The sequence below is a fragment of the Peromyscus leucopus genome, chromosome 3 (assembly GCF_004664715.2).
Source record: "Peromyscus leucopus breed LL Stock chromosome 3, UCI_PerLeu_2.1, whole genome shotgun sequence".
Taxonomy (NCBI): domain Eukaryota; kingdom Metazoa; phylum Chordata; class Mammalia; order Rodentia; family Cricetidae; genus Peromyscus; species Peromyscus leucopus.
The window spans coordinates 149,724,459-149,748,909 of NC_051065.1; the positions used below are offsets into that span (position 1 = coordinate 149,724,459).

The following is a 24,451-nucleotide window of genomic DNA, read 5'->3' on the forward strand; positions in this document are numbered from 1 at the left end:
ACCACCACCACTACCACCACCAAAAGGAAAAAAAAAAGGAATCCAGAAAGGAACTATTTCCGCATCCCTGTGGTACTGATATTTTACTAGACCTTCCTGCAGCCCTGTGACCACATGGACACCACACACACGTTCAGTATACCTGTCGCCGAGTCTGGACAGCCTTGTGTGAGCACATGTACTGGGGTAGGTCCCGAGCCTCACATGGTAAGCATAGGCTGTACACTGAGCCACACCCCCAAACTACGGTCCATGCATCTATTTTGGAACAGTTTTATTTGGACAAAGTGAAAAAAGCCCAAGTTTTGGAGGGAGGAGTTAGTGCCAATCCTTCCACGGCCACCATCCATGCTTTCCCTTGTTCTTAGGTGAATGCACAGAGTTGTCTCTGGGGTTTTGATTGTCTTAACAGAGAGAGAAGCCATTCAGATGGTTATTTGCATACACATCCGCCCGCCCCCAGGACCAGGTTTTAAGTTAGGTGGGACTACTGTAGGTTCTTTTCTGTGATGGGAATTGTCTCTGCTCCACTAGCCAATTGTAAGGAGTGGTTTGGCCCAAAGGACGGAGTTGTATTGACGTACATAACCGTAATAAAAGGTGGGCCCGAAGGTGGTGGGGAGGACGGACTGCCAGCAGCCCTGGGAACAGTCGAGGTTGGCGGCTTGATTCAGGTTCCCCATTCCCCTTCGGAACAAGGAAGTGGTGGCAGTGCCAGCAGAGAGCTGGACCCCCAGCAGGAACAGCGGAACAACCGGTGACGCGGACTCCTCGTTCTGTCTTGTAATTATTGTGCACGGATTCTGCCTCTTAATGGGAGGCAAGGCAACCCTGACTTCCTTATGACTTTTCAGTTTGTGTTTTGGTTTTCTGGGCAGTTTCGTTTTATGCAGTCTAGGCTGGCCTAGAATTTGGTTATTGGCAGCCGAGGACCTCAGTTTCCTACCCTCCTGCCTCCACCTCCTAGGTGCTGAGATGACCGGCGGGTACCACCATGCGGGGGATGGAGGTGCTGGGGATGGAACCATGCAAGCTCTCCACCAACTGAGCTGTGTCCCAGCCCCGGATCCTGTTCTTAAAACAGGATTGTTAGCCGGGCAGTGGTGGCGCAGGCCTTTGATCCCTCCCAGCACTCGGGAGGCAGAGGGAGGCATCTCTCTCTGAGTTCGAGGCCAGCCAGGGCTATTAAACAGAAACCTTATCTTGAAATACCAAAACCAAAACCCCAGGATCGTTTTCTTAGGACCTGATGTAATCTGGTGGCATTATCCCACTTCCCTATAGCGGGCTGTGGAGGAAGGAACTGAGGCCCATGAGGCTTGGAGTTCTTAGTGTAACATGGTTATAAAGTGATGAGTAGCAGACAAGACTCAAGAGTTGGAGCTGGAGAGACGGCTCAGTGGTTGTGAGTCCTGCTGCTTCCAGAGGACCTGAGTTCCTGCCCGAGTCTGGCAGCTCACTACGGCTTGTAACCTGAGCTTCAGGGCATCCAGCGCTCTCTTCTGGCTCCCAGGGTATGTGTGTACACACACACACACACACACACACACACACACACACACACACACACACACACTGAGGTTCAGTGTGAAAATGTCCCCAGCTATTCTCCACCGCTGGGCAACAGTCAGGAGCGGGGCCCCAGAAGCCACAGCTTGGCTCTTCAGGAGACATTCCTTGTCAATCATCTGCTGTGCTGATTACAAGACAAGGATTTAACCAGCTTTATTCTAGATCATGTCCCACAAGCACCCACTAGGAGGGATCTGGGACCATACTTCAGGGTGGGCATCTGGGGCAGGACAGCGACCCTGAGGTGGCCATACTGCTCGGTTGGGTCCATTTGACCATTAGGGATGCTCAGGAGGGCACATGGTTCAGGCCAGGTCTACTTCTGATGTCACAGTGTGAGTGCTGGGATTGATTACCACTGTCCTACGCTGACGCAGCTGTCCTTTACCTGCCTACGGGGGGATGCTGGTGTAGACCAGCCCTTCCGTCCTTACTGCGCCTGCCATAATACCCGAGGCCGTTTCTATTGTTAAGCAGGTGGTTGGGGCTTCTGAACGCCCCTGGTAAGTAGTGAAATGGGTCGTTTCTTCTGAGGTAGCACTACAAGTTAGATGATGTGCAACAGGGTAGGCATCTTGGGCTTCCGTCACTACCACCTGGTCTCAAGTGTGGGGCCAGAGATGGCAGCAAGGGAGGGCCACCGTAGATTACTCAAAGCACTTTAAGATGCGTTCTCCGATGCCAAGGAAGTAGACGCCCTGCGCGATCCCAAAGAGGGGGGCTATGACCAGGGCCCGGCAGCCTGCTCCCTTCATGAAGGCGGCTGCTCCCTCCTGTGTCCAGAGTTTCCTGTGAAGAAAGGAGAGCCCTGGTAGTTGAAGGCTAAGAGCATGCTTTCTCAGGACTTTTCTCCAAGCTTTACCTTGTTTTTGTTGTTGGATTTGGGGAGAAGGTCTCTAGAGATAGCCCAGGCTAGTCCTGGGCTGACCTCAGCCTCCTGAGTGTAGGATTATATAGGATTACAAATGAGCTACCACCTCATACCTTCTTTAAGACAAGACCTCGGGGTAGTTTCGGTCGACCTGTGTTCCCTCCTTCACCTCTCAGGTGCTAGGCCAAAAACGAGCCATTAAACCCGTCCTGGCCGAGTTTTTGTACCCCTTCCTTGGTATCGAGGGCTGCGGTGTGAGACTTAGCAATTCCGAACCGTCTGGACTTTGGTAAGGAGTGGGGAGAAGCATTGAGACTCGTGGAAGAATCGGGAAACTCCCAATACTGCAGCCTCTGAGAAGTGAGGGGCCAGCACACCCCCAAGGCAGCTCCAAGCCCTGCGGTGAACTGGCCTTGAGCTGGCATGGTGTCTGGGGTGCCGGGCTCACCTGGCACAGTCAGTAACCCCGCTGTACATGTCCTCTCCCGGGGCTTTCTTCAGGGTCTGGATTCGAGTCTTCAGAACTGGATGAAGCAGAAGTTAAAGCAAGTAACAAACCCTGAACTTTTCCTTTGTGCAAACCTGTGGGTTTCCCCCGTGGGACCAGATCCGGGGCCGTGGGACCAGATCCGGGGCCGTGGGACCAGTCCCGGGGCCGTGGGGTGAGCGGCCTTCTCTGCCTCCCCCTCAGTGGGAGAAGTGTTGCTGCTTGCCTGTGAGGGGGCTGTGTGTGGCCCCGAGCACACGGGAGCACTACCGGGAAGGAAAAGTCCTTCCTGTGGAAGATGAGGCACTGTGGTGCCAGGGGACAGTGAGGACATCTGGCCACCTCTGTGAGGGCCGCTGGGGCGTCCAGCCTTAGCCGAAATGCCGAGGGGGTTGGGGACTGGGCTGTTTGACCCGCTAGAGCAAGCCCTGCCTGCGCTTAGACCGTGTGAGCCTGATCCATCCGGAAAGCAGGATGACCCGAAACCCCGACCCCCAGCCCTGTCCACACCTACCGTCCAGAGGGGTGACCGCTACGGCGGCCACGGAACCCGCGGCGCAGCCCGCCACGAAGGAGTGTGCGAAGGGAGCCTTGCCCGTGAGCTCGCAGACCCCCAGCTGGTTCAAGTTCGCAAACAAGGGGAAGTAGATGACCGAGAAGGGAATGTCCCTGTGGGAGGGAAAGCCGACCCTCTGGGTGCCCCTCAGCAGCCAGATGGGAGAAACACCCCCATTGGGCAGAGAGGACGTTCTTCCCGTGTCCTGCTCCCCCCACCACCCCCAGCTCTGTAGTCCGCAGAGGAACCACCCGGAGGGAGAGCAGTCGGTAAGATGAGTAAGGCAGGCAGGTCCCTAGATGAGACTTAGGGGCCGGGCCCGGGAGGAGGCCTCACCTGAGGAGAGTAGCACCCAGGCCCCTGTAGAGACCGGCCAGGCCCTGAGTGCGGAGCAGCTCCCGGGCAATGAGGATGGCCGAAGGGCGCCTGCGGGTGGCGGCCGAGCCGGTGCTGTAGGGCCGGGAGGTGGGCGCAGCCGAGGCAGAGCCCTGATGGCCGGCAGCTGGGGAGGAAAGGCAGCGTGTCTGCACCGAGCCCAGCAGGTACCCAAGGTGTTCTCAGGGGGGGACTGCTCCCAGTCCGCCCAGCCTGATTAAAACCCGTGGATGATCCTCCATGTCCAGCTCTTCGAGCCTATTCAGGTAGCTGCATCCTGCTAGCACTTTGAGACAGAAAAACCGTGTATGTTCTGCTTAATGTTAATGGCACCAGCAAATGCTTTCGTCTAAAATCACCTCCTCAGTCTTCCAGGGTTGCCTCCTCCCTTACTCCAAGTTCAAGGGCACACGCCCTTTATCACCTCCTCCGACTCACAGAATGCAGAATGCAGTGTTACACCACTGTAGTGTCATATTCAATGCCCATGACTTGGTGAACTAAAGCTAGGCTTGTCTGTTCACTTGGAAGGCTGAGGCTGGAGGATTACTGCTGAAGAAAAAACATGGGGCACAGTGGCGCACACCTTTAATCCCAGCACTCAGGAGGCAGAGGCAGGCGGATTTCTGTGAATTTGAGGCCAGCCTGGTTTACATAGTTCCAGCCAGCTAGGGCTACACAGTGAGACCCTGCCTATAAAGAGTCAAGAAATAGCTCTGAGGCCAACCCAGGGCCCAGCTGCTGATGCTGCGAAACCCAACAACTTGGAAGTGTTGGTGAGACTACCCTGCTCAGCTGAAACCCATCTGGGAGAGGATTCAGAATCCTACAGTTTGAAGTCTGAGGAAACAAGATCAGCTGAGGAGTTGACGAAAGAGCAAAACGTGACCTGAGAGCACAGAAGAAGGTGCTACCCAGCCACCAAACCAGATCACCAGAATCATAAGTATACACTTCACCGACTGAGAACAGGTAAGCTACCATCTCCAGACCGACAGATCAGGTCTCTAGCCCCTAGGCCCTACCCATCGGAGTCCCAGAGACCAGACAGCTACCTTTCCCTGCTTCCCACCAAAAAAAAAAAAAAAAAAAAAAAAATCCAAAAAACAAACAAAAAAACTAACCCCTACGAACTTAACAACCACTGAAACCATAAGCACACCCTGCACCAACTGGGAACAGCTGCTCCCAGAGACAGAACCCACTAACACTGATTGGACTAATCTGCTCCTGAAGAAACAGAGCCCAACAGCACCAATATAACCAAGAACTCCTACTAAACCAAGACTAAAAATTAGAACAAGAGAGGCACTCTCAGACACAGACACCACCTGCACCGCACAGAGGAAGAGATGAGTAGACGCCAGTGCAAAAATACAGGCAACAACATAAAGACCTAAATGGCAACATCAGAACTTAGTGATTCTACACCTGCAAGACCTGAACATACCAAGAAAGAAGAAACAGAAGAAATCAACCCTAAAACTGACTTTAAGAAGATGATAGAGGCCCTTAAAGAAGAAATAAAACATTCCCTCAAAGAGGAAATAAAAAATTCCCTTAAAGAGGAAATGAAAACCTCCATTAAAGAGGAAATAAAAAAATTCCCTTAAAGAAATGGAAGAAAAAATGAACAAAAAATTGGAAGAAATCAAAGAAAGCCAAGAAAAACGTAATTAAACAGATGAAGGAAACAATTCAAGATCTGAAAATTGAAATTGAGGCAATAAAGAAAACACAAGCTGAGGGAATGCTGGAAATAGAAATCCTGACTAAACGAACAGGAACTACAGAAACAAGCATAACCAACCGATTGCAAGAGATGGAACAGAATCTCTGGCACTGAAGACACAATAGAGACAATAGATTCGTCAGTCAAAGAAAACACTAAAGACAAAAAAGTCGTAACACAAAATGTCCAAGAAATTTGGGACACCATGAAAAGACCAAACCTAAGAATAATAGGGATAGAAGAAGGAGAAGAATATCAACTCAAAGGCACAGAAAATATTATATTCAACAAAATCATAGAAGAAAACTTTCCTAGGCAGGCAGTGGTGGTGCATGCCTCTAATCCCAGCACTCGGGAGGCAGAGCCAGGCAGATCTCTGTGAGTTCAAGGCCAGCCTGGGCTACCAAGGAAATTCCAGGGAAGGCACAAAGCTACACAGAGAAACCCTGTCTCAAAAAAAAAAAAAAAAAAAAAAAAAAAAAAAAAAAAAAAAAAAAAACCTTTCTTAACCTAAAGAAAGAAATACCTATGAAGATACAAGAAGCTTACAGAACACCAAATAGGCTGGATCCAAAAAAAAAAAAAAAAAAGTCCCCTTGCCACATAATAATCAAAACACTAAACACAGAGAACAAAGAAAAAATATTAAGAGCTGCAAAGGAAAAAGACCAAGTAACATATAAAGGCAAACCCATCAGAATAACACTTCTCAATAGAGACTATGAAAGCTAGAAGGTCCTAGACAAATCTTATGCAGACACTAAGAGACCACAGATGCCAACCCAGACTATTATACCCAGCAAAACTCTCAATCACCATAGGCGGAGTAAACAAAATATTCCATGATAAAACCAGATTTAATCAATACTTGTCCACAAACCCAGCCCTACAGAAAGCACTAGAAGAGAAAATCCAACCCAAAGAAGCTAAACACATCCATGAAAACTCAGGCAATAGATAATCCCACACCAACAAACACCAAAGAAGGACAACACAACCACAAAAAATAACAGGAATTAACAATTACTGGTCATTAATATCCATCAATATCAATGGTCTCAACTCACCTATAAAAAGACACAGGCTAACAGAATGGATAAGAAAACAGGACCCATCCATCTGCTGCATACAAGAAACACACCTTAACTCCAAAGACAGACACTACCTCCGAGTAAACGGCTGGGAAAAGGCTTTCCAAGCAAATGGACCTAAGAAACAAGCTGGTGTAGCTATCCTAATATCTAATAAAATAGACTTCAAACTAAAATCAATCAAAAGAGATCAGGATGGACATTACATATTTATCACAGGAAAAATCCACCAAGATGAAGTCTCGATTCTGAACATTTATGCCCCAAATACAAAAGCACCCACATTCATGAAAGAAACATTACTAAAGCTTAAAACGCACATGAAACCCCACACATTAGTAGTGGGAGATTTCAACACACCACTCTCACCAAAAGACAGATCTACCAGACTGAAACTTAACAAAGAAATAAAGGACCTAAAAGATGTTATGACTCAAATGGACTTAATAGATATCTATAGAACATTCCATCCTAACACAAAAGAATATACCTTCTTCTCAGCACCCCATGGAACCTTCTCAAAAATTGACCACATGCTTGGTCACAAAACAAATCTCAACAGATACAAAAAAAATTGGAATAACCCTCTGTATCTTATCGGACCACCATGCCTTAAAGCTAGACTTCAACAACAAAAATTATACAAAGCCTACAATCTCATGGAAACTGAATAATGCCCACCTGAAACATCAATGGGTCAAGGAAGAAATAAAGAAATTAAAGATTTCCTAGAATTCAATGAAAATGAAAGTACAACATACCCAAACTATGAAAGCAGTACTAAGAGGAAAATTCATAGCTCTAAATGCACACATAAAGAACATGGAGCAATCCCATACCAGTGAATTAACAGCACAACTGAAAGCTCTAGAACAAAAAGAAACAAACTCATCCAGGAGAAATAGACGCCAGGAAATAATCAAATTGAGGGCTGAAATCAACAAAATAGAAAACAAGAGAACAATACAAAAAAATTAATGAAACAAAGAGTTAGTTCTTTGAAAAAAATCAACAAGATACACAAACCCCTAGCCAAATTAACCAAAAGGCAAAGAGAGAGCACCCAAATTAACAAAATCAGAAACGAAAAGGGAGACATAACAACAGACAATGAGGAAATCCAGAGAATCATCAGATCATACTTCAAAAACCTTTACTCCACAAAAATGGAAAATCTGGAAGAAATGGACAATTTTCTGGATAAATACCACATACCAAAATTAAATCAAGACCAGATAAACTATTTAAATAGACCAATAACCCCTAAAGAAATAGAAGTCAAAAGTCTCCCAACCAAAAAAAGCCCAGAATCAGATGGTTTCAGTGCAGAATTCTACCAGACTTTCAAAGAAGAACTAATACCAATACTCTTCAAATTGTTCCCCACAATAGAAACAGGAGGAACACTACCAAACTCTTTTTATGAGGCTACAATTACCCTGATACCCAAACCACACAAAGATGCAACAAAGAAAGAGAATTACAAACCAATCTCCCTCATGAACATTAATGAAAAAATATTCAACAAAATATTGGCAAACCGAATCCAAGAATACATTAAAAAAATTATCCATCTGGGCCGGGCGGTGGTTGCGCACGCCTTTAATCCCAGCACTCGGAGCAGAGCCAGCGGATCTCTGTGAGTTCAAGGCAGCCTGGCTACAAGTGAGTTCCAGAAAGGCGCAAAGCTACACAGAGAAACCCTGTCTCGAAAAACCAAAAAAAAAAAAAAAAAAAAAAAAAAAAAAATTATCCATCACGACCAAGTAGGATTCATCCCAGGGATGCAAGGATGGTTCAACATACGAAAATCTGTCAATGTAATACACCATATAGACAAACTGAAAGAAAAAAAAACACATGACCATCTCCTTAGATGCTGAAAAAGCCTTTGATAAAATCCAACACCCCTTCATGATAAAGGTCTTAGATCAGGAATACAAGGAACATTTCTAAACATAATAAAGGCAATTTACAGCAAGCCAATAGCCAACATCAAATTAAACAGAGAGAAACTCAAAGCGATACCACTAAAATCAGGAACAAGACAAGGCTGTCCACTCTCCCCATATTTATTCAGTATAGTACTAGAAGTTCTAGCTAGAGAAATAAGACAAAGGGAGATCAAAGGGATACAAATTGGCAAGGAAGAAGTCAAACTTTCACTATTTGCAGATGATATGATAGTATACAAAAGTGACCCCAAAAATTCTACCAGGGAACTCCTACAGCTGATAAACTCCTTCAGTAAAGTGGCAGGATACAAGATCAACTCAAAAAAATCAGTAGCCCTTCTATACACAAATGATAAAAGGGCTGAGAAAGAAGTCAGAGAAATTGCCGGGCGGTGGTGGCGCACGCCTTTAATCCCAGCACTCGGGAGGCAGAGGCAGGCGGATCTCTGTGAGTTCGAGGCCAGCCTGGTCTACCAAGTGAGTTCCAGGAAAGGCGCAAAGCTACACAGAGAAATCCTGTTTCGAAAAACCAAAAAAAAAAAAAAAAAAAAAAAAAAAAAAGAAGTCAGAGAAACATCACCCATTACAATAGCCACAAATAATATAAAATACCTTGGGATAACACTAACTAAACAAGTGAAGGACCTTTTTGATAAGAACTTTAAATCTCTAAAGAAAGAAATTGAAGAAGATAACAGAAAATGGAAGGATCTCCCATGCTCATGGATAGGAAGGATTAACATAGTAAAAATGGCAATCTTACCAAAAGCAATGCACAGATTCAATGAAATCCCCATCAAAATCCCAACACAATTCTTCACAGACTTGGAAAGAAAAATACTCAACTTCATATGGAAAAACAAAAGACCCAGGATAGCTAAAAGAATCCTATATGATAAAGCAACCTCTGGAGGCATCACCATCCCTGACCTCAAGCTCTACTATAGAGCTATCATAATAAAAACAGCTTGGTACTGGCATAAAAACCGACATACAGACCAATGGAATCGAATTGAAGACCCTGACATTAATCCATGCACATATGAACACCTGATTTTTGACAAAGAAGCCAAAACTATACAATGGAAAAAAGAAAGTATCTTCAACAAATGGTGCTGGCATAACTGGATGCCAATATGTAAAAGATTACAAATAGATCCATATCTGTCACCATGCACAAAACTCAAGTCCAAGTGGATCAAAGACCTCAACATAAATCCAGTTACACTAAACTTAATAGAAAAGAAAGTAGGAAGTACTCTTGAACGCATTGGCACTGGAGACCACTTCCTAAATATAACACCAACAGCACAGACCCTGAGCACAATTAATAAATGGGACCTCTTGAAACCGAGAAGCTTTTGCAGGGCAAAAGACACGGTCAATAAGACAAAAAGACAGCCAACAGAATGGGAAAAGATCTTCACCAACCCCACATCTGACAGAGGATTGATCTCCACAGTATATATAAAGAACTCAAGAAACTAGACATCAAAATACTAAACAATCCAATTAAAAAATGGGCTAAAGTGCTAAACAGAGAATTCACAAAACAAGAATCACAAATGGCTGAAAGACATTTAAAGAAATGCTCAACATCCTTAATCATCAGAGAAATGCAAATCAAAACGACTCTGAGATACCACCTTACACCTGTTAGAATGGCTACGATCAAAAACACTAATGACAGTCTATGTTGGAGAGGATGTGGAGCAAAGGGAACACTCCTCCACTGTTGGTGGGAATGCAAGCTTGTACAACCAGTGTGTAAATCAGTATGGTGGTTTCTCAGAAAATTAGGAATCAAACTACTTCAAGACCCAGCCATACCACTCTTGGGCATATACCCAAGGAATGCTGATTCATACCACAAAAATACATGCTCAACTATGTTCATAGCAGCACTATTTGTAATAGCCAGAACCTGGAAACAACCTAGATGCCTGTCAACTGAAGAATGGATGAAGAAAATGTGGTACATATACACAATGGAGTACTACTCAGCAGAGAAAAACAATGAAATCATGAAATTTGCAGGCAAATGGATGGAACTAGAAAAAATCATCCTGAGTGAGGTAACCCAAACTCAGAAGGACAAACATGGTATGTACTCACTCATAAGTGGATTCTAGATATAAAATAAAGAACAATCAGACTACAACCCTCAGAACCATGGAGGCTATATATATATAGTATGGGGGACCCAGGACGACTGTGGCTTATAATAAGTTTTGGTTTTACTCAATTACTGAGCAAGCCTCAATAAAACATTTCACTATTAAGATAAGAATACATACTGTCAACCTGGGCTACCAAGTGAGTCCCAGGAAAGGCACAAAGCTACACAGAGAAACCCTGTCTTGAAAAACAAAAAAAAAAAAAAAAAAAAAAAAAAAAAAAAAAAGAAAGAAAGAATACATACTGTATCAAGCTGATAATAGAAAAATAAATAAATCAATTAATTTTAAAAAATAAAAAATAAAAGAAACATAAAATTTGAACTATTAAAAAACAAACAAACATTTTTTTATCAGTGGATTCTGCTGGAGTATCCGCTGCAGATAAGCACTGGAGGGCTCCTGTTGCAAATCATCCTCTGGAGCAAAGGAAGGATCTTTCTAATGGCACTTGGAGGGGACCCGATCGGTGTTGGTGTGGGCCCGGGGTTCTGTTTATGTGTTTCCTCACGACAATGAGGTTCCTCTTTGGATTCCTGAATGCTGTGTGCGCCCTGTGGCTGCTGCTGAAGCCCAACATGACAGAGACCTATTGGGCCTTTGTGAAGAACTCTCCCCTTCTGATGCCAATGGGATTGAGAGCCCAATATGTCCGGCATTGGCAAGCATTAACGTAAGCCTAGGAACTGTAGCCATGCGGTTGGATTCTCCAGAAGGTAATGTATGGTAACTGCTTTTTCAAGTATGTTTGAGAATGTGTCACCCAGGCACCTTGGAGATTATGGATAACCCTGAAGGTCACTGACCTCCATTTGTTAACAGTAGCATGCCAGCCTAGTCTTTTCATTTTCACAATCCTCCTCAAGCTGGTGTAGCACCTACTTTTCAGAAGTGGCTCTGTGCAACATTTATTAGCCTCCTGAAATTCATTTAACCCCCCTTTGAAGATACCTTAAAATTTATGAGCCAGAATGTAGCCATTATGAGACCATTAGTTCTGCTCCTTGAGAGCTGCCTGTTTTTTCTTTATGGTTCTTAGTTGTTCTTTTGCAGAGCTGCCAGCTTAAGTCGTGCTGGGATCAAGAAAAATGGGCCTTGGCGGTTGTGTTCCTGGAGTTGTATCCATACCAGTGGATATCCACACGCTCCAGAAGAGAATTTGACATTGCTGCTGCTGTTGTTGCTGTTATAACAGTGCAGCCACCACTGCTACTGTTTCTGGGATTACCATTTCATAATTGCTTAGCACAGTGGAGACCCTGGCAACAAAAGTAGCTACCACCGTTAATTAATCTTTCATTCTATTGGGCATGATAAATTTAATTCAATAGTTATATACATTTCGATTGGCTTTGAAAATTATAAATTTATAAACTCAAGTTCCATTTGCTTTTGGGATACTATCTTACAAGGACTCCAATTTGCAGTAAGGCTCATTAAGGAAGGGAATAGCTCAGTTGCCTTTAGCCTACTGGCTATGGGTGGGTAGGACCTCTGTTGGTCTTTTCTGTGTCGAATACACAGATTGCAAGCCCAGTGCCACTTTGAGATCTTTGGCAGTAGTTAACACTGCAGCTCACACACGATTGAGCCTGTATATAATGTGTATTCAGAGATGGGTAATGCCTGGGGGCGCTCACCAACCTAAGACAGACAGGAACACATGGCTTGGCAGACAGGAACACATGGGCTTCCTGAAGCTGCTGAAACTGCTATAACCCTATCTGGAACTCGGCTGGACTCCAGCACAAGCGTGCACAGCGGAGCAGAGGGCAGTGATGTTGAGTGTGTTACACATTAGCTTATTTAACCAGACTCTGGCTGACCCCTGCCAAGAGGCCCTGTCTCTTCCTCAGGCTCTCACTGTATGTGTGCCACGGCCAGCATTCCGATTTGTCTGTCTTTCCACATTTGAATTTTTGCTTCTGTTTGTTTCTCAAGACAGGGTTTCTCTGTGTATCCCTGGCTGTCCTGGAACTCAATCTGTAGCCCAGGCTGGCCTCGAACTTATAGAGATCCGCCTGCCTCTGCCTCCATAGTGCTGGGATTAAAGTGCACCACCACTGCAAGGCTCATAGTTGAACTTTTTTTTTTTACTAGTTTGTGTGTATGTGTTTTGCCTGCATGTATGTCTGTACACCACATGTATGCAGTGCCCAAGGAGGCCAGAAGATGGCATTGGATTCCCTGGAACTGGAGATGGTTGTGAGGTGCCATGTGTGTGCTGGAATTGAACCGCAGTTCTCTGGAAGGACAGCAAGTGCTCTTAACTACTGAGCCATCTCCAGGCCCCTAAGCCCCATTTTAAAAAATCTTCAGGAATCCAGCCTGAATGTCAATCAAGGCATCAGCGTGGAGGTGTGAGATGAGCTTATGCCTTCTAGAACCCAGGCTCTTGTTGCTGTTCCTTGGTCTGGAGCTGAGCGGGTTAAAAACATGTCTGTTGACCTAGAAGCCGAGCGTGCGTGAGGCTGGTGGTGGGAGTGTGCGGTTCACTGTGCCCCGTGCTGATCCCAGCCTTGCTGGTGCCATGAGTTGGGAAGTGCCTCACCTAAGCGGCCAGCATCCTGCAGCTGAATCTTGAGCATTTCCATGGGACAGGTAACCACCACCTGGCATATTCCAGCCCCACACCCGGCCAGCATCTCCATCTTCAGGTTCTGCTGCACCCTGTGGGACCAGAAGTAAGGTCCTTAGTCTCAGGCCGGCCCTGCCTCACTGTGCCCATCCACCTTCTTTGATTGTTGGAACGGTTTTGTTGTTTTTAAGACAGAGTTTCTCTATGTTACCCTGGCTGTCCTGGATCTCACAGAGATCCTCCTAGGACGCTCTGTAGAGCAGGCTGGCCTCGAACTCACAGAGATCCTCCTGCCTCTGCCTCCTGAGTGCTGGGATTAAAAGTGTGAGCCACCGTGCCTGGCTCTCCTTTCTGTTTTTTGAAACTGTGTGTAAAGCAAGCTGTCCTCAGTTTTGCTGCAGCTCCCCTGCGGCTGCCGCCTACCTCCTGGAAGTACAGACCATGCCACTGAGCATGCTTGAAGCTAGATTTCCCACAGAGGCTCGAGGGAGGCAGCCTGTACGCCTGAGATGAAATCAGGAACTACGAAACACCAGTGTCCAGTCAGGTTCTTGTTCCAGCCTCTCAAGTTCCGTCCCTAGGACACGTGGACACACAAGAGACGGGAGGGCTTGGGGGTCAATGTCTAAAAATCTGTCAGCTTGTTGGGTGTGGCTGCTCAAGGCTACGATTTTGAGCACTCAAGAGGTAGAGGCTGGAGGATCTCTCTAAGTTCCAGGCCACACAGAGCTAAATAGGGAGACTCTGTCTCAAAAATAAAAACAAACAAACAAAAAATGAAAAACAAAACAGAAAAAAATGTATCAGCGAGTTGCTAAATACATCTGTGCATATTCTGTGTGTTCTGTATTTTCTCTTGAATGTGTGTCTCTGAATACACAGTGAAGGGCTCTATGGCGCCATCACCAGGCCTTACCCGTCTTGCATGAGCAGCTGCCGTAAGAAGTCATTGGCTGCCAGCTTGATTGCCTTCTCTGGAGTGACCAGGGTGAGGTTGACTGCAGCCCCTGGAGGTGAGACATGAGGAGAGGAGCAATGGCTGCTGCCGAAGTGACCAGTCCTGGAGTCTGCACTGGCAGGCAGAGCGGAGCGGAACAGGTCTGCAGAGGCCGCGCAAGGCAACACAGTCCGTCTTACAGATTCCGTTTCCTCTCCCCAACACAGTTTCCTTTCATTTGTAATCTATTCAGTATTATCATGTGTGGGCATGCACATGCCCCAGCACACACGTGGAGGTCAGAGGACAACTCTGGAGTCAGTTCCCTCTCTCCACCTTTACATGGTTCTGGAATCAAGGTCAGGTTGCCAGGCCTGTGTGCAACCACCTCAGCGGTTGGGATACCTGCCAGATCCCTCTTAATTTTGGAGTCAGGGGCCTTAGCACAGCCCAGGATGGCATGGAAGTCACAATCCTCCTGCTTCCTGAGCACAAGCATGACAGGTATGCCACTGTGAAGCATGTTGTCCTCCCGTGCAACAGGCAAGCTGCAGGCACGCTCCTCACTTGCATCCCCAGCTCCCTACACAGCCCTGGCTGGCCTTGAACTCACAGAGACACACCTGTCTCTGCCTCCTGAGTGCTGGGATTAAACGTGTGGACTACCACACCTGCCTGGTTTGGTTTGGTTTGTTGTTATTTATTTTCTTTTTTTAGATTTTACTTTGTAAAAGATTGTTTTATGTCTGTAAATGCTTGCCTGCATGTATGTAAGAACACCCATGCATGTCTGGTACCTGCAAGTTAAGAAGACACACCTGATTCTTTGGAATTAGAATTACAAGTGGCTGTGAACTGCCGTGCAGGTGCTGGGAATTGAACCCAGGACCTCTGGAAGGACACCCAGTGCTCTTAGCTGTTGAGCTATCTTTCCGACCCCCAAATTTTTTATTTTATATTTGCATGGTCTGTGTGTGTGTGTCTGTGTATGAGAGTGTGTATGTGTGTGTGAGTGTGTGTGTGAGTGTGTGCAGTATCTATAGAGAGGACCAAAGATGGTCCTCCTGGAACTGAAATTACAGGTGGTGTCAACTACCAAATGTGGGTCCTGGGAACCAAACTCAGGTCCTCTGGGAGAGCAGTGCTTGCTCTTTCCCTTCCTTCCTTCCTTCCTTCCTTCCTTCCTTCCTGGTTTTTTTTGAGACAGGGTTTCTCTATGTAGACCAGGCTGGCCCAGAACTCAGAGATCCGCCTGCCTCTGCTTCCCGAGTGCTGGGATCAAAGGCGTGCGCCACCACCGCCCGGCTGCAATGTTGCTTTTAATGGCTGAGCCACTCTCCAGTCCCATTCTCCTCCTTAAACTCCTGTTTTCTTTCTGGGTGCGTGTGTCCCATTACCAAGAAGCCATCTATGTTTGTTTTGTTGTTGTTTCTCATTTTGGTTTGTTTGGGACAGGATCACATGTGGCCTAGGACAGCTGGACCTGAACTCCCTTTGTGACTGGGGATGATCTCTCAAATGCTGGGATCACAGGTGTACGCAACCACACCTGGCCAAGAAGTCACCACATTCTGTCCTGCTGGTATCTCCCACCTCTAATGGCGAATAAGCAGCCTGGGGAATTGGGCAGCTCTCCTTTTTATGGGACCTGGGTGATCCACACACGTTCGTCCTTGTTCTCTGGGGTCCCAGCATATCAGTGTTTTCCAGCACCGACCTGTGTGACCCACACTCCAAGGTCGCATTATGGATGTGGAAGCTGCAGACAGCAGCTTGGGGTCATGTGGGGCTGTGCTCACGGCTCTGTGGGTCATTCGATGTCAGGTTGTCAGGTTGAGTAAGAGAGGAGGGGCGGGGAAGGCTGGGGGCATTGCTTTAACCACAGCACAAGCAGGCACCCCCAAGGAAGCCCTAGCTAGAAGCAGCTGTCTCCACATTGAAGACTCTTGAGAGCCAGGGTAGTCCAGAGACATTCCAGGCCCCAACCCAGCAGCTCCCTGTGCGGAATGAACACCATACCACTGCGCTACAAGCTCACACACGGTGGGTTGCATGCACCACCCCATCACCCTTGATAGAGGAGTTCAGAAGCCCACCTCGGTACATGCCCAAGAAGCCCTCGGCACGCGCGGTCTTCATCAGGCAATCTGTCCTAGGAGCAGAGGCCAGAAAGGAAGTTAGTAGTGACCAAATGTACCTCTTCCCCTTCCTGGGCGCACCTCAGTTGGCCTCGCCTCCCAGCTCCCTCCCTGACGAAGCAAAGGAAACCTCAGACCCTTCCTGGGGCCCTCCCGGCCTTCACTTCTCCCACCAATACCTACATTCCTTTATACACAGCTTTCCCCTGCTGGTTCTGCAGTCGGGTCTTGGCAAGGTCAATGGGAAACACACAGGTCACCCCCACGAGTCCTGCCACACCTCCGTTGATGAGTTTTGCGGCGATGCTAGGGCCACGGGGGGGGGGGGGGGGGAAGAGACGTGGTGTGAGAGAGGACACTTGGCCCCAGCCAGCTTCGGTAGGGGACATGAGAGCAGGCCTGGGCAGAGAAAGTCAGGAATGGCAGCTACGGACTTCCAGCTCTCAGTCAGTCCTTGTCCCCTCCCTCCACACAGGCTAGGAACCTTTTTCCAGGAAGCCCATGTTGAGCAGCCTGAACGTCTAGCACTGACTGGGTGAAGGGTTCACCAAGCTAAGACGCTGCAGGCTTGCTGGGAAGGGGCCCCACCCAGGAGTTGGCAGGCCTTAGCTTGGCCTTCAAAGATGCCCTGCAGCCTCTCACCCTCAGAGGCCTGTGAGAAAGTTTTCAAACAAGCTCCAACTTCCTTTCCAGTTGAAGGTCAAGAGAAGGAGGTGCAGATGAACCCTGGCTGGGCGGTTGACTTGGGCAAGTTGCCTCAATTCTATGGACCTCCATTTCCCTCGCCTAAGGGGCTGTGTGAGGACTAAACAAATGAACACCAGGTAAATGACAGCTGTTGTTAAGGACAAGACACCCTCCAGGCTGGAGAGATGGCTCCTCAGTTAAGAGCACTTGTTGCTTTTGCAGAGGGCCCAGGTTCGATTCCCAGCACCCACATGGCAGCTCACAATCATTGTAACTCCAATTCCAGGGGATCTGACACCCTCTTCTGACCTCTGTAGGCATCAGGCATGCACTTAAATTATGCAGGCAAAACAGTCCCATAAAATAAACCTAAAAAAAATTTTTTTTTGACGGGTAAGATACCCTGTCTCTAATCACGGGTGCTTCTTCTTAGCAAGGGATAACCAGGATTAACAAGCAGTATGTTATCTGTCCTCTGTAAACACATGCTTTAGGCAACACGGCTCCTCTTCCTGCCTAAAGATAGGAGCCTGGGAATAGAAAACAAAGCTTTCTCAGACTCCTGGGAAACAGTCAAATGTTCTTATCTTGCAGGCCATGGGCAGCCATGGGATCACACTTGTGGGAACAGCTGAAGGCAGGTCACAGCAGGTTTCTTCACAAAGTAAGTAAGCAAGAAACTGGTAAGGAAGAGGGCCATGGCTGAAACTTCCCTGAAGAGAAGTGTTATAACAATTGAAAACATTACTGCAGGGGAGGGGAGTATGACGAGGATCTCATGCAGCCCAGGCTAGCCTCAATCTTACTATGTAGCCAAGGCTGACCTTAAACCTAATCCTTGAGTCTCTACCTCCTAGAGCTGGGAAATAGGCATGCACCATCATGCCCAGCTTGCAAACTGTATTTTAACAATAGTGTGCGCGCGCTTGTGTATTTGGGGAAATATGTATTTGGGGCAACAGGTCTCGTTTTCTCTTCCCCATCATTCACTCTGCGGTTCTCATCATCTAGAGCTGGCACTGACCAGATGGTACCATTGCCACTCTTCCTTAACCAGTACCCCCGAGGGCCTACCTCAGGTCCTGGCTGGACATCCTGCTGGCGATCAACCACTGGCAGCTCCCAAGACTCAGGCTGTGGCGTCCTCACAGGCAGCTGCTGTTGAGGCCAGTGGAGAGGGAAAAAGCGTGTCTGTGTCCTTGGCTCCGGCCCTCCATAGGGCTGACAGGACACGGGATTCCTCAGGCCCCAGCATGTTCCATGTCCCCCCTTCCCAGACCTTTGGAAATGTGCATTCAGACAGACCCTTAACTGTTTGGACTTTGATCAGAAAATATAGGGAGGGGGTGAGAAAGGAGAAGCCCAAATTAAGAGGCCATCCTGAAAGGCTTTTGGGGGAGTTCTGGGAGAAGTGAAGACATGGGCTATGAAGAAATTGTACCAGATCCCTCTCATAGAAAGGACTGCAAAACTTGAGATGGTCTCCAGTAACTTTTTGTTTTGTTTTTTTCAAGACAGGGTATCTCTGTGTAACAGTTCTGACTGTCCTGAAACTCAATCTGTAGACCAGGCTGGCCTCAAACTCAGAGACCCACCTGTCCAGATCCAGAGTGCTGGGATTAAAGGTGTGCGCCACCCCCAAGCAACTGCCACATTTTTTTTTTTTTTTTTTTTCTCCTTTTTTGCCACATTTTTTTTTTAATGTGAGGAATAAGGGGGCATGAGACGGGGCCTTTCTATAGAACCCACTGAGTTCAGATTCCCTAAGCAGATGAAGACTTTTTTTTTTTTCCTTTGGTTTTTCGAGACAGGGTTTCTCTGTGTAGCTTTGCACCTTTTCCTGGCTCTCGCTCTGTAGACCAGGCTGGCCTCGAACTCACAGAGATCGGCCTGCCTCTGCCTCCCGAGTGCTGGGATTAAAGGTGCGTGCCACTACTGTTGCTCTGTTTTGTTTTGTTTTTTAAGACTTATTTATGTATACAGCATTCTGTCTGCATGTACGCCTGCACACCAGAAGAGGGCACCAGATCTCATTACAGATGGTTGTGAGCCACCTTGTGGTTGCTGGGAATTGAACTCAGGTCCTCTGGAAGAACAGGCAGTGCTCTTAACCGCTGAGCCATCTCTCCAGCCCCTGTTGCTCTGTTGTTTTTTTGTTTCTTTGTTTTTTGTTTTTTTGAGACAAAGTCTTTCTTGTAGCCCTGGCTGCCCTGGAATTCACTCTGTTGACCAGGTTGACCTGAAACTCACAGAGATCCACCTGCCTCTGCCTCCCGAGTGCTGGGATCACAGGTGTATGCTCCATGACTGGTGTTACATTTATGATTGTGACATAAGGAAAACGCTAAGACCATAGTCTGGAAATGGAAACTAAAATAGTTGGAGGCTGAGCTGTCGGTGGTGGCGCACACCTTTAATCCCAGCACTTGGGAGGCAGAGGCAGGTGGATCTCAGTGAGTTCCAGGCCAGCCTAGTCTACAAAGTGAGTTCCAGGACAGCCAGGACTGTTTTACAGAGAAACCCTGTCTCAAAAAACAAAACAAAACATAACAAAATTGGAGGCTGAGACACAGGATCCAAGTTCCAGGCTGTCCTCTGTTACAAAGTACTACAGAAAAAGATTGGTCTTAAGGAGGTGTGTGTGTGTGTGTGTGTGTGTGTCCTCAGCTACATAATCAAGTTCAAGGTCAGCCTGAGATACATAAAATCCTGTCTGAAGAAAACAAAGAACAAGAAGGGCCGCACCTCTGAGCATCACCCTGCCTCCCACCTGGTGGGAGGAAAGCTCATCCAGACTGGCCTGGAAGCTGCCTCACCACAAGCTGCTTTGAGGTCCCCTCTTCCATGGTCCTGGCTTTTCCTGAGGCTGCCAAGCAAGTATTAGTCATCTCTAGGTCTTTTCATTTTGGGGAAGGAGAGAGTGGAAGAGGAGGAGGAAAGTAACTTACAGACATTAATCACTTCAGTAAAAAAACAAAAAAACAATATTGAGGAGGCTGGAGAGATGCCCGGGTGGTTAGGAACACTTGCTCCTCCAGGGGACCCAGGTTCAATTCTTGGCACCCAGGTGGCCGCTAACAACCATCTGTAGCTCCAGCTTTAAAAGGCTGGATGCAGTCTGCAGGCACCAGGTACCATGTGTGGTAGAATATTGTTTTAAGGTGTGTTACTTTTGTTCATATTGCATTTGTTTAACTCTGTGAAGCTGTGTTACTGTGTCTGTCTAAAACACCGAGGGTCTAATAAAGAGCTGAACGGCCAATAGTGAGGCAGGAGAGAGAAATAGGCAGGGCTGGCAGGCAGAGAGGATAACTAGGAGAAATCTTGGAGGAGGAGAAGAGCTGGAGGAGGAGGCATCAGGGGCCAGTAAGAACAAAGAAAGGTATACAGGACTAGAGAAAGATAAAAGCCCAGAGGCCAAAGATAGATGGGATAATTGAAGTTAAGGAAAGCTGGCTGGAAACGAGTCAAGCTAAGGCTGGGCATTTATAATTAAGAATAAGCTTTCAGCCGGGCAGTGGTGGTGGCGCACGCCTTTAATCCCAGCATTGGGGAGGCAGAGCCAGGCGACTCTGTTGAGTTTGAGGCCAGCCTGGTCTACAGAGCGAGATCCAGGACAGGTACCAAAACTACACAGAGAAACCCTGTCTCGAAAAACCAAAAACCAAAAAGAAAAAAAAAAAAAAAAAAAAGCCAAAAGACCAAAAAAACAACCAACACCATCCATGTGGTGCACACATATACATACATGTATGCAAAACATCACGACCAGTTTTGGGACACATACTGGGGAGGTCTTATCTCTTGGGGACCTAAATTCTAGAAGCCTAGAAGCGACAGATAATACACAGGAAAGCCAGAGGTTCCTAACGAGTAAGAAAGACTGTGAAGAGCACGGCCTCATACCTGTCATCCCAACCTGGAAGCCGAGGCAGGAGGGTCTGCGTGCGGAAGATGAGCGTCGGGAAACTGTCTGCCTAGAAAGCACAAGCACCAGCCCTGGGAGCAGAGACGCGTGGATCTCCGAAGCTCACTGGTCAGCCGCCTAGCCTAATCTATACACTCCAGGTTCAGTGAGACACTGTCCCCCAAAATAAAAGTGGAGCGTGGTGGAGGAAGTCTTCTGGCTGTGACCTCAGCCCCCCACCTCCGCCATACAAGAAAGCGGGGTGGGGTGGGGTGGACTTCGAAGGGAAAAGCTGACTGCAGTGTCAGTGAGGTCCGAGCAGGGTTTCACCAGGCAGCCATGCAGGTGCGAGGCTCGGGAAGAGCCCACAGGGGTGGATCTGGCTCCTTTGGGCCAGGGCCCCGGATTCCTCCCCAGCACTGCCAGACACGACCCTGCCAGCTGACGCGTGAGCTGAAGGGGCGTGAGCCGAAGGGGCGTGAGCCGAAGAAGGGGCGTGAGCCGAAGAAGGGGCAGCTAGACCGGGAAAGCCAAGTTAGAAACCGGCAGGGACGCTGGGGGCGTGGCATGCTCAGGACAGATCCACGCCAGCTGCTATGCGGAGACGGAAGCCAATCAGAAGACAACAGCGTAAGGCTTTGTCACTCAGCCAGAGACGGTCCCCAGAGCACAAACTACCTGGGGGGCCAGAGCTCAGAGAAAGAGGGCAGAGTCAGAGACGGACGGTCCCCAGAGCACAAACTACCTGGGGGGCCAGAGCTCAGAGAAAGAGGGCAGAGTCAGAGACGGACGGTCCCCAGAGCACAAACTACCTGGGGGGCCAGAGCTCAGAGAAAGAGGGCAGAGTCGGGAACACTGGAGTTGGTGGTGGGAGAAGCTGGGGGATGGCAGTGTAGAAATTGTTCTGATTGGCCAAACAGAATGGAGGACCACAGGATGAGAAACAGCCACACTTGGAGGGATCCAATGGGCCATTCCTGTTTCAGGAGCGTTCCTGTGGCGGGCTTTTACTTCGCTGTTTGTCTGATACTAGGGACCGAACTCTGGGCCTGGGCCTGGTTCTACCAATGAGCACTATTTTCCTTTTTTGTTTTGTTTTCCGAGACAAGGTTTCTCTGTATAGCCCTGGCTGTCCTGGAACTCACTCTGTAGACCAGGCTGGCCTTGAACTCACAGAGATCCACCTGCCTCTGCCTCCAGAGTGCTGGGACCAGATGTGTCACCACCACCTGGCATCTGTTTTACTTTCTGAGACAAGATCTTGTGAACTCACTTCACTACACAGTCTAGACTGGCCTCCAACATGGAATAATAATCTTCCTGCTTCAGCCCCCCTCTGATAGGGATTGCAGGCCTTAATGATACTAATCCTTGCTTCCAGCCCATACCCAAATGCCAGCTGTATTCTTGTCCTTGGATCCTGAGACATTCAATTTACCTCACTGCAGATCTTGCCAGAATTGCAGTTAAAATTTTACTATTGTAAACATACATTTTGTGTATGTTCTATCTATGGTATATATGTGAGCCACAGCACACGTGTGAGGACAACCCTCAGGAGCTGGTTCTCACCTTCCACTCTGTGAGGCTATAGAACTTGTATAGCATTTTCTTTTAACCGTTGAGCCATCCTACCAGACCACAGAATTGCTGTTTTTATTTTATTTATTTTGGTTTTTCAAGACAGGGTTTCTCTGTGTTTCCCTGGTTGTCCTGGAACTCTGTGTAGACCCGGCTGGCCTCTGCTGGGATTAAAGGCATGGGCTGGCCTTTTTATTTTTGAGACAGTCTCACACTGTAGCCCAAGCTAGCCTCCAACTGGTGGCAACCCTCCTTCAGCCTCCTGAGTTCTGGGATTATAGGCTGTGGGACAACTGGTTTTATGCAGGCCTGAGGATTGAACCCAGAGTTTAAGGGTTGTTAGGAAAGCATTATTATTAACTGAGTTACATTCCCAGCCCACTTCTTTTCTTATTTTTAACTATTTGTGTGTCTGCACATGTGGGTCTAGTTTCCCGTGGAGGCCAGAAGCGGGCAATGGAGTCCTAAAGCTGAATTGATGAGGTTGTGAACCACCCGTTAAGTAAAGTGAACTCTTAACCACAGAGCTATGTCTCAGCTCCCTAGACTGCATATATATATATACATATATACATATATATGTGTGTGTCTATATCCATACACATACATGTATATGGCTATAAAACACCCATATAAACATGCATATGTATGTGCACACACACACATATATGGGTGTATATGTATGTATGTGGGTGTCTTGTCCATGTTTGTCTGGTGCCAGAAGAGGGTATTAGATTCTCTGAGACTGGATTTACAATTGTAAGCTGGGAATTGAACCTGGATCCTCTGGAGAAGCAGCCAGTACTGATGAGCTATCTCTCCAATCAAAAGTTTAATACTGAAAATCAGCAATGGGACAAGGAATTTGCAACATAGCCTCGACTCCCATCCTGTCTAGGAGAAAGCAGGCCCAGGCTGCAGAGTCTTCATCCTGGTCAGGGTCCTGTCCCTGCCATCTCTTAAAGCCCAAACCCTGTGCTTTTCTAGACGCCAGAATCTTGGGACACTTGGTGGCAAAATGTCATGTTAGCTGGGCAGTGGTGGTGCACACCTTTAATCCCAGCACTGGGGAGGCAGAGCAGGCGGGTCTCTGTGAGTTCGAGGCCAGCCTGGTCTGCTGAGTGAGTTCCGGGACAGCCAGGTCTACACAGAGAAACCCTGTTTTAAAGGGGGGGGGAAGGTCATGATATTAAAGGTCAGAAGTTCTTTGAGATGTAAATAAACTGCTTTGGAAAAAAACTCCCAAGTTGCTGCTTAGGAAGTGCAGAACCTAATCTTTCCCTATTAAGTCAAAGCAAAGGAAATAGACATGTGGTAGCCCTTTGGGTTACATTCCCTGTTTCTAAAGCAAAATTAGATGTCTGAAATCAGTGTTCCTTGGCAGTGAGATAAGTCCGAGAACAAAGGGACATCCTGAGCCTGGGCACTCACAATGTTGCTCTGCAGTATTTGCTGGTGGGTGCTTTTTGTAGCCCTGGGGTTTCCTTTAGCAAACTCAGGTATTCAAAGACCCTGACTTCACAAGTCTCCTGCCACAGGTAAGTGAATATGTGAGTCAACAGATACTAGAATGTATGTGTGCCCGTGTCTGTGTGGGCAGCACGTGCCCACGGAATCCACAAGAAGAAGTTGGGTCCCTGGACCCGGAATTACAGATGGTAAACTACCTGATGTGGGTGCTAGGAACCAAACCCAGGTGCTTTCCAAAAGCAACAAGGCTCTCTTCTGTCCCATGGGGGTAAAAAAAAGTTTTTGTTTTTTAAAATTTAGCCAGCCACGGTTTTAGAGGAATCTTATCAGGGAAATC

At 47.4% G+C, this 24,451-nt stretch overlaps 1 protein-coding gene across 3 annotated transcripts in view; it reads right to left on the minus strand.

Moving 5' to 3' along the window:
- Positions 1 to 1,700: 1,700 nt before the first annotated feature.
- The window catches only part of Slc25a18 (solute carrier family 25 member 18), a 30,711-nt gene continuing 7,960 nt past the window's right edge, over positions 1,701 to 24,451 (minus strand). For 2 of the 3 annotated variants that reach the window (XM_028880436.2, XM_037204187.1), the window contains exons 2-10: positions 18,231 to 18,314; positions 16,653 to 16,775; positions 16,428 to 16,483; positions 14,311 to 14,401; positions 13,368 to 13,486; positions 3,823 to 3,988; positions 3,445 to 3,599; positions 2,892 to 2,967; positions 1,701 to 2,361 (exon numbers count right to left, since the gene is read on the minus strand). In XM_028880436.2, coding sequence (XP_028736269.1) covers positions 2,220 to 2,361; positions 2,892 to 2,967; positions 3,445 to 3,599; positions 3,823 to 3,988; positions 13,368 to 13,486; positions 14,311 to 14,401; positions 16,428 to 16,483; positions 16,653 to 16,775; positions 18,231 to 18,250 — 948 coding nt within the window. In that variant the 5' untranslated portion in view covers positions 18,251 to 18,314 and the 3' untranslated portion in view covers positions 1,701 to 2,219. Of the gene's footprint in view, positions 2,362 to 2,891; positions 2,968 to 3,444; positions 3,600 to 3,822; positions 3,989 to 13,367; positions 13,487 to 14,310; positions 14,402 to 16,427; positions 16,484 to 16,652; positions 16,776 to 18,230; positions 18,315 to 21,062; positions 21,775 to 24,451 lie in introns of those variants that run through there. The other variant, XM_037204186.1, reaches the window with a different exon arrangement.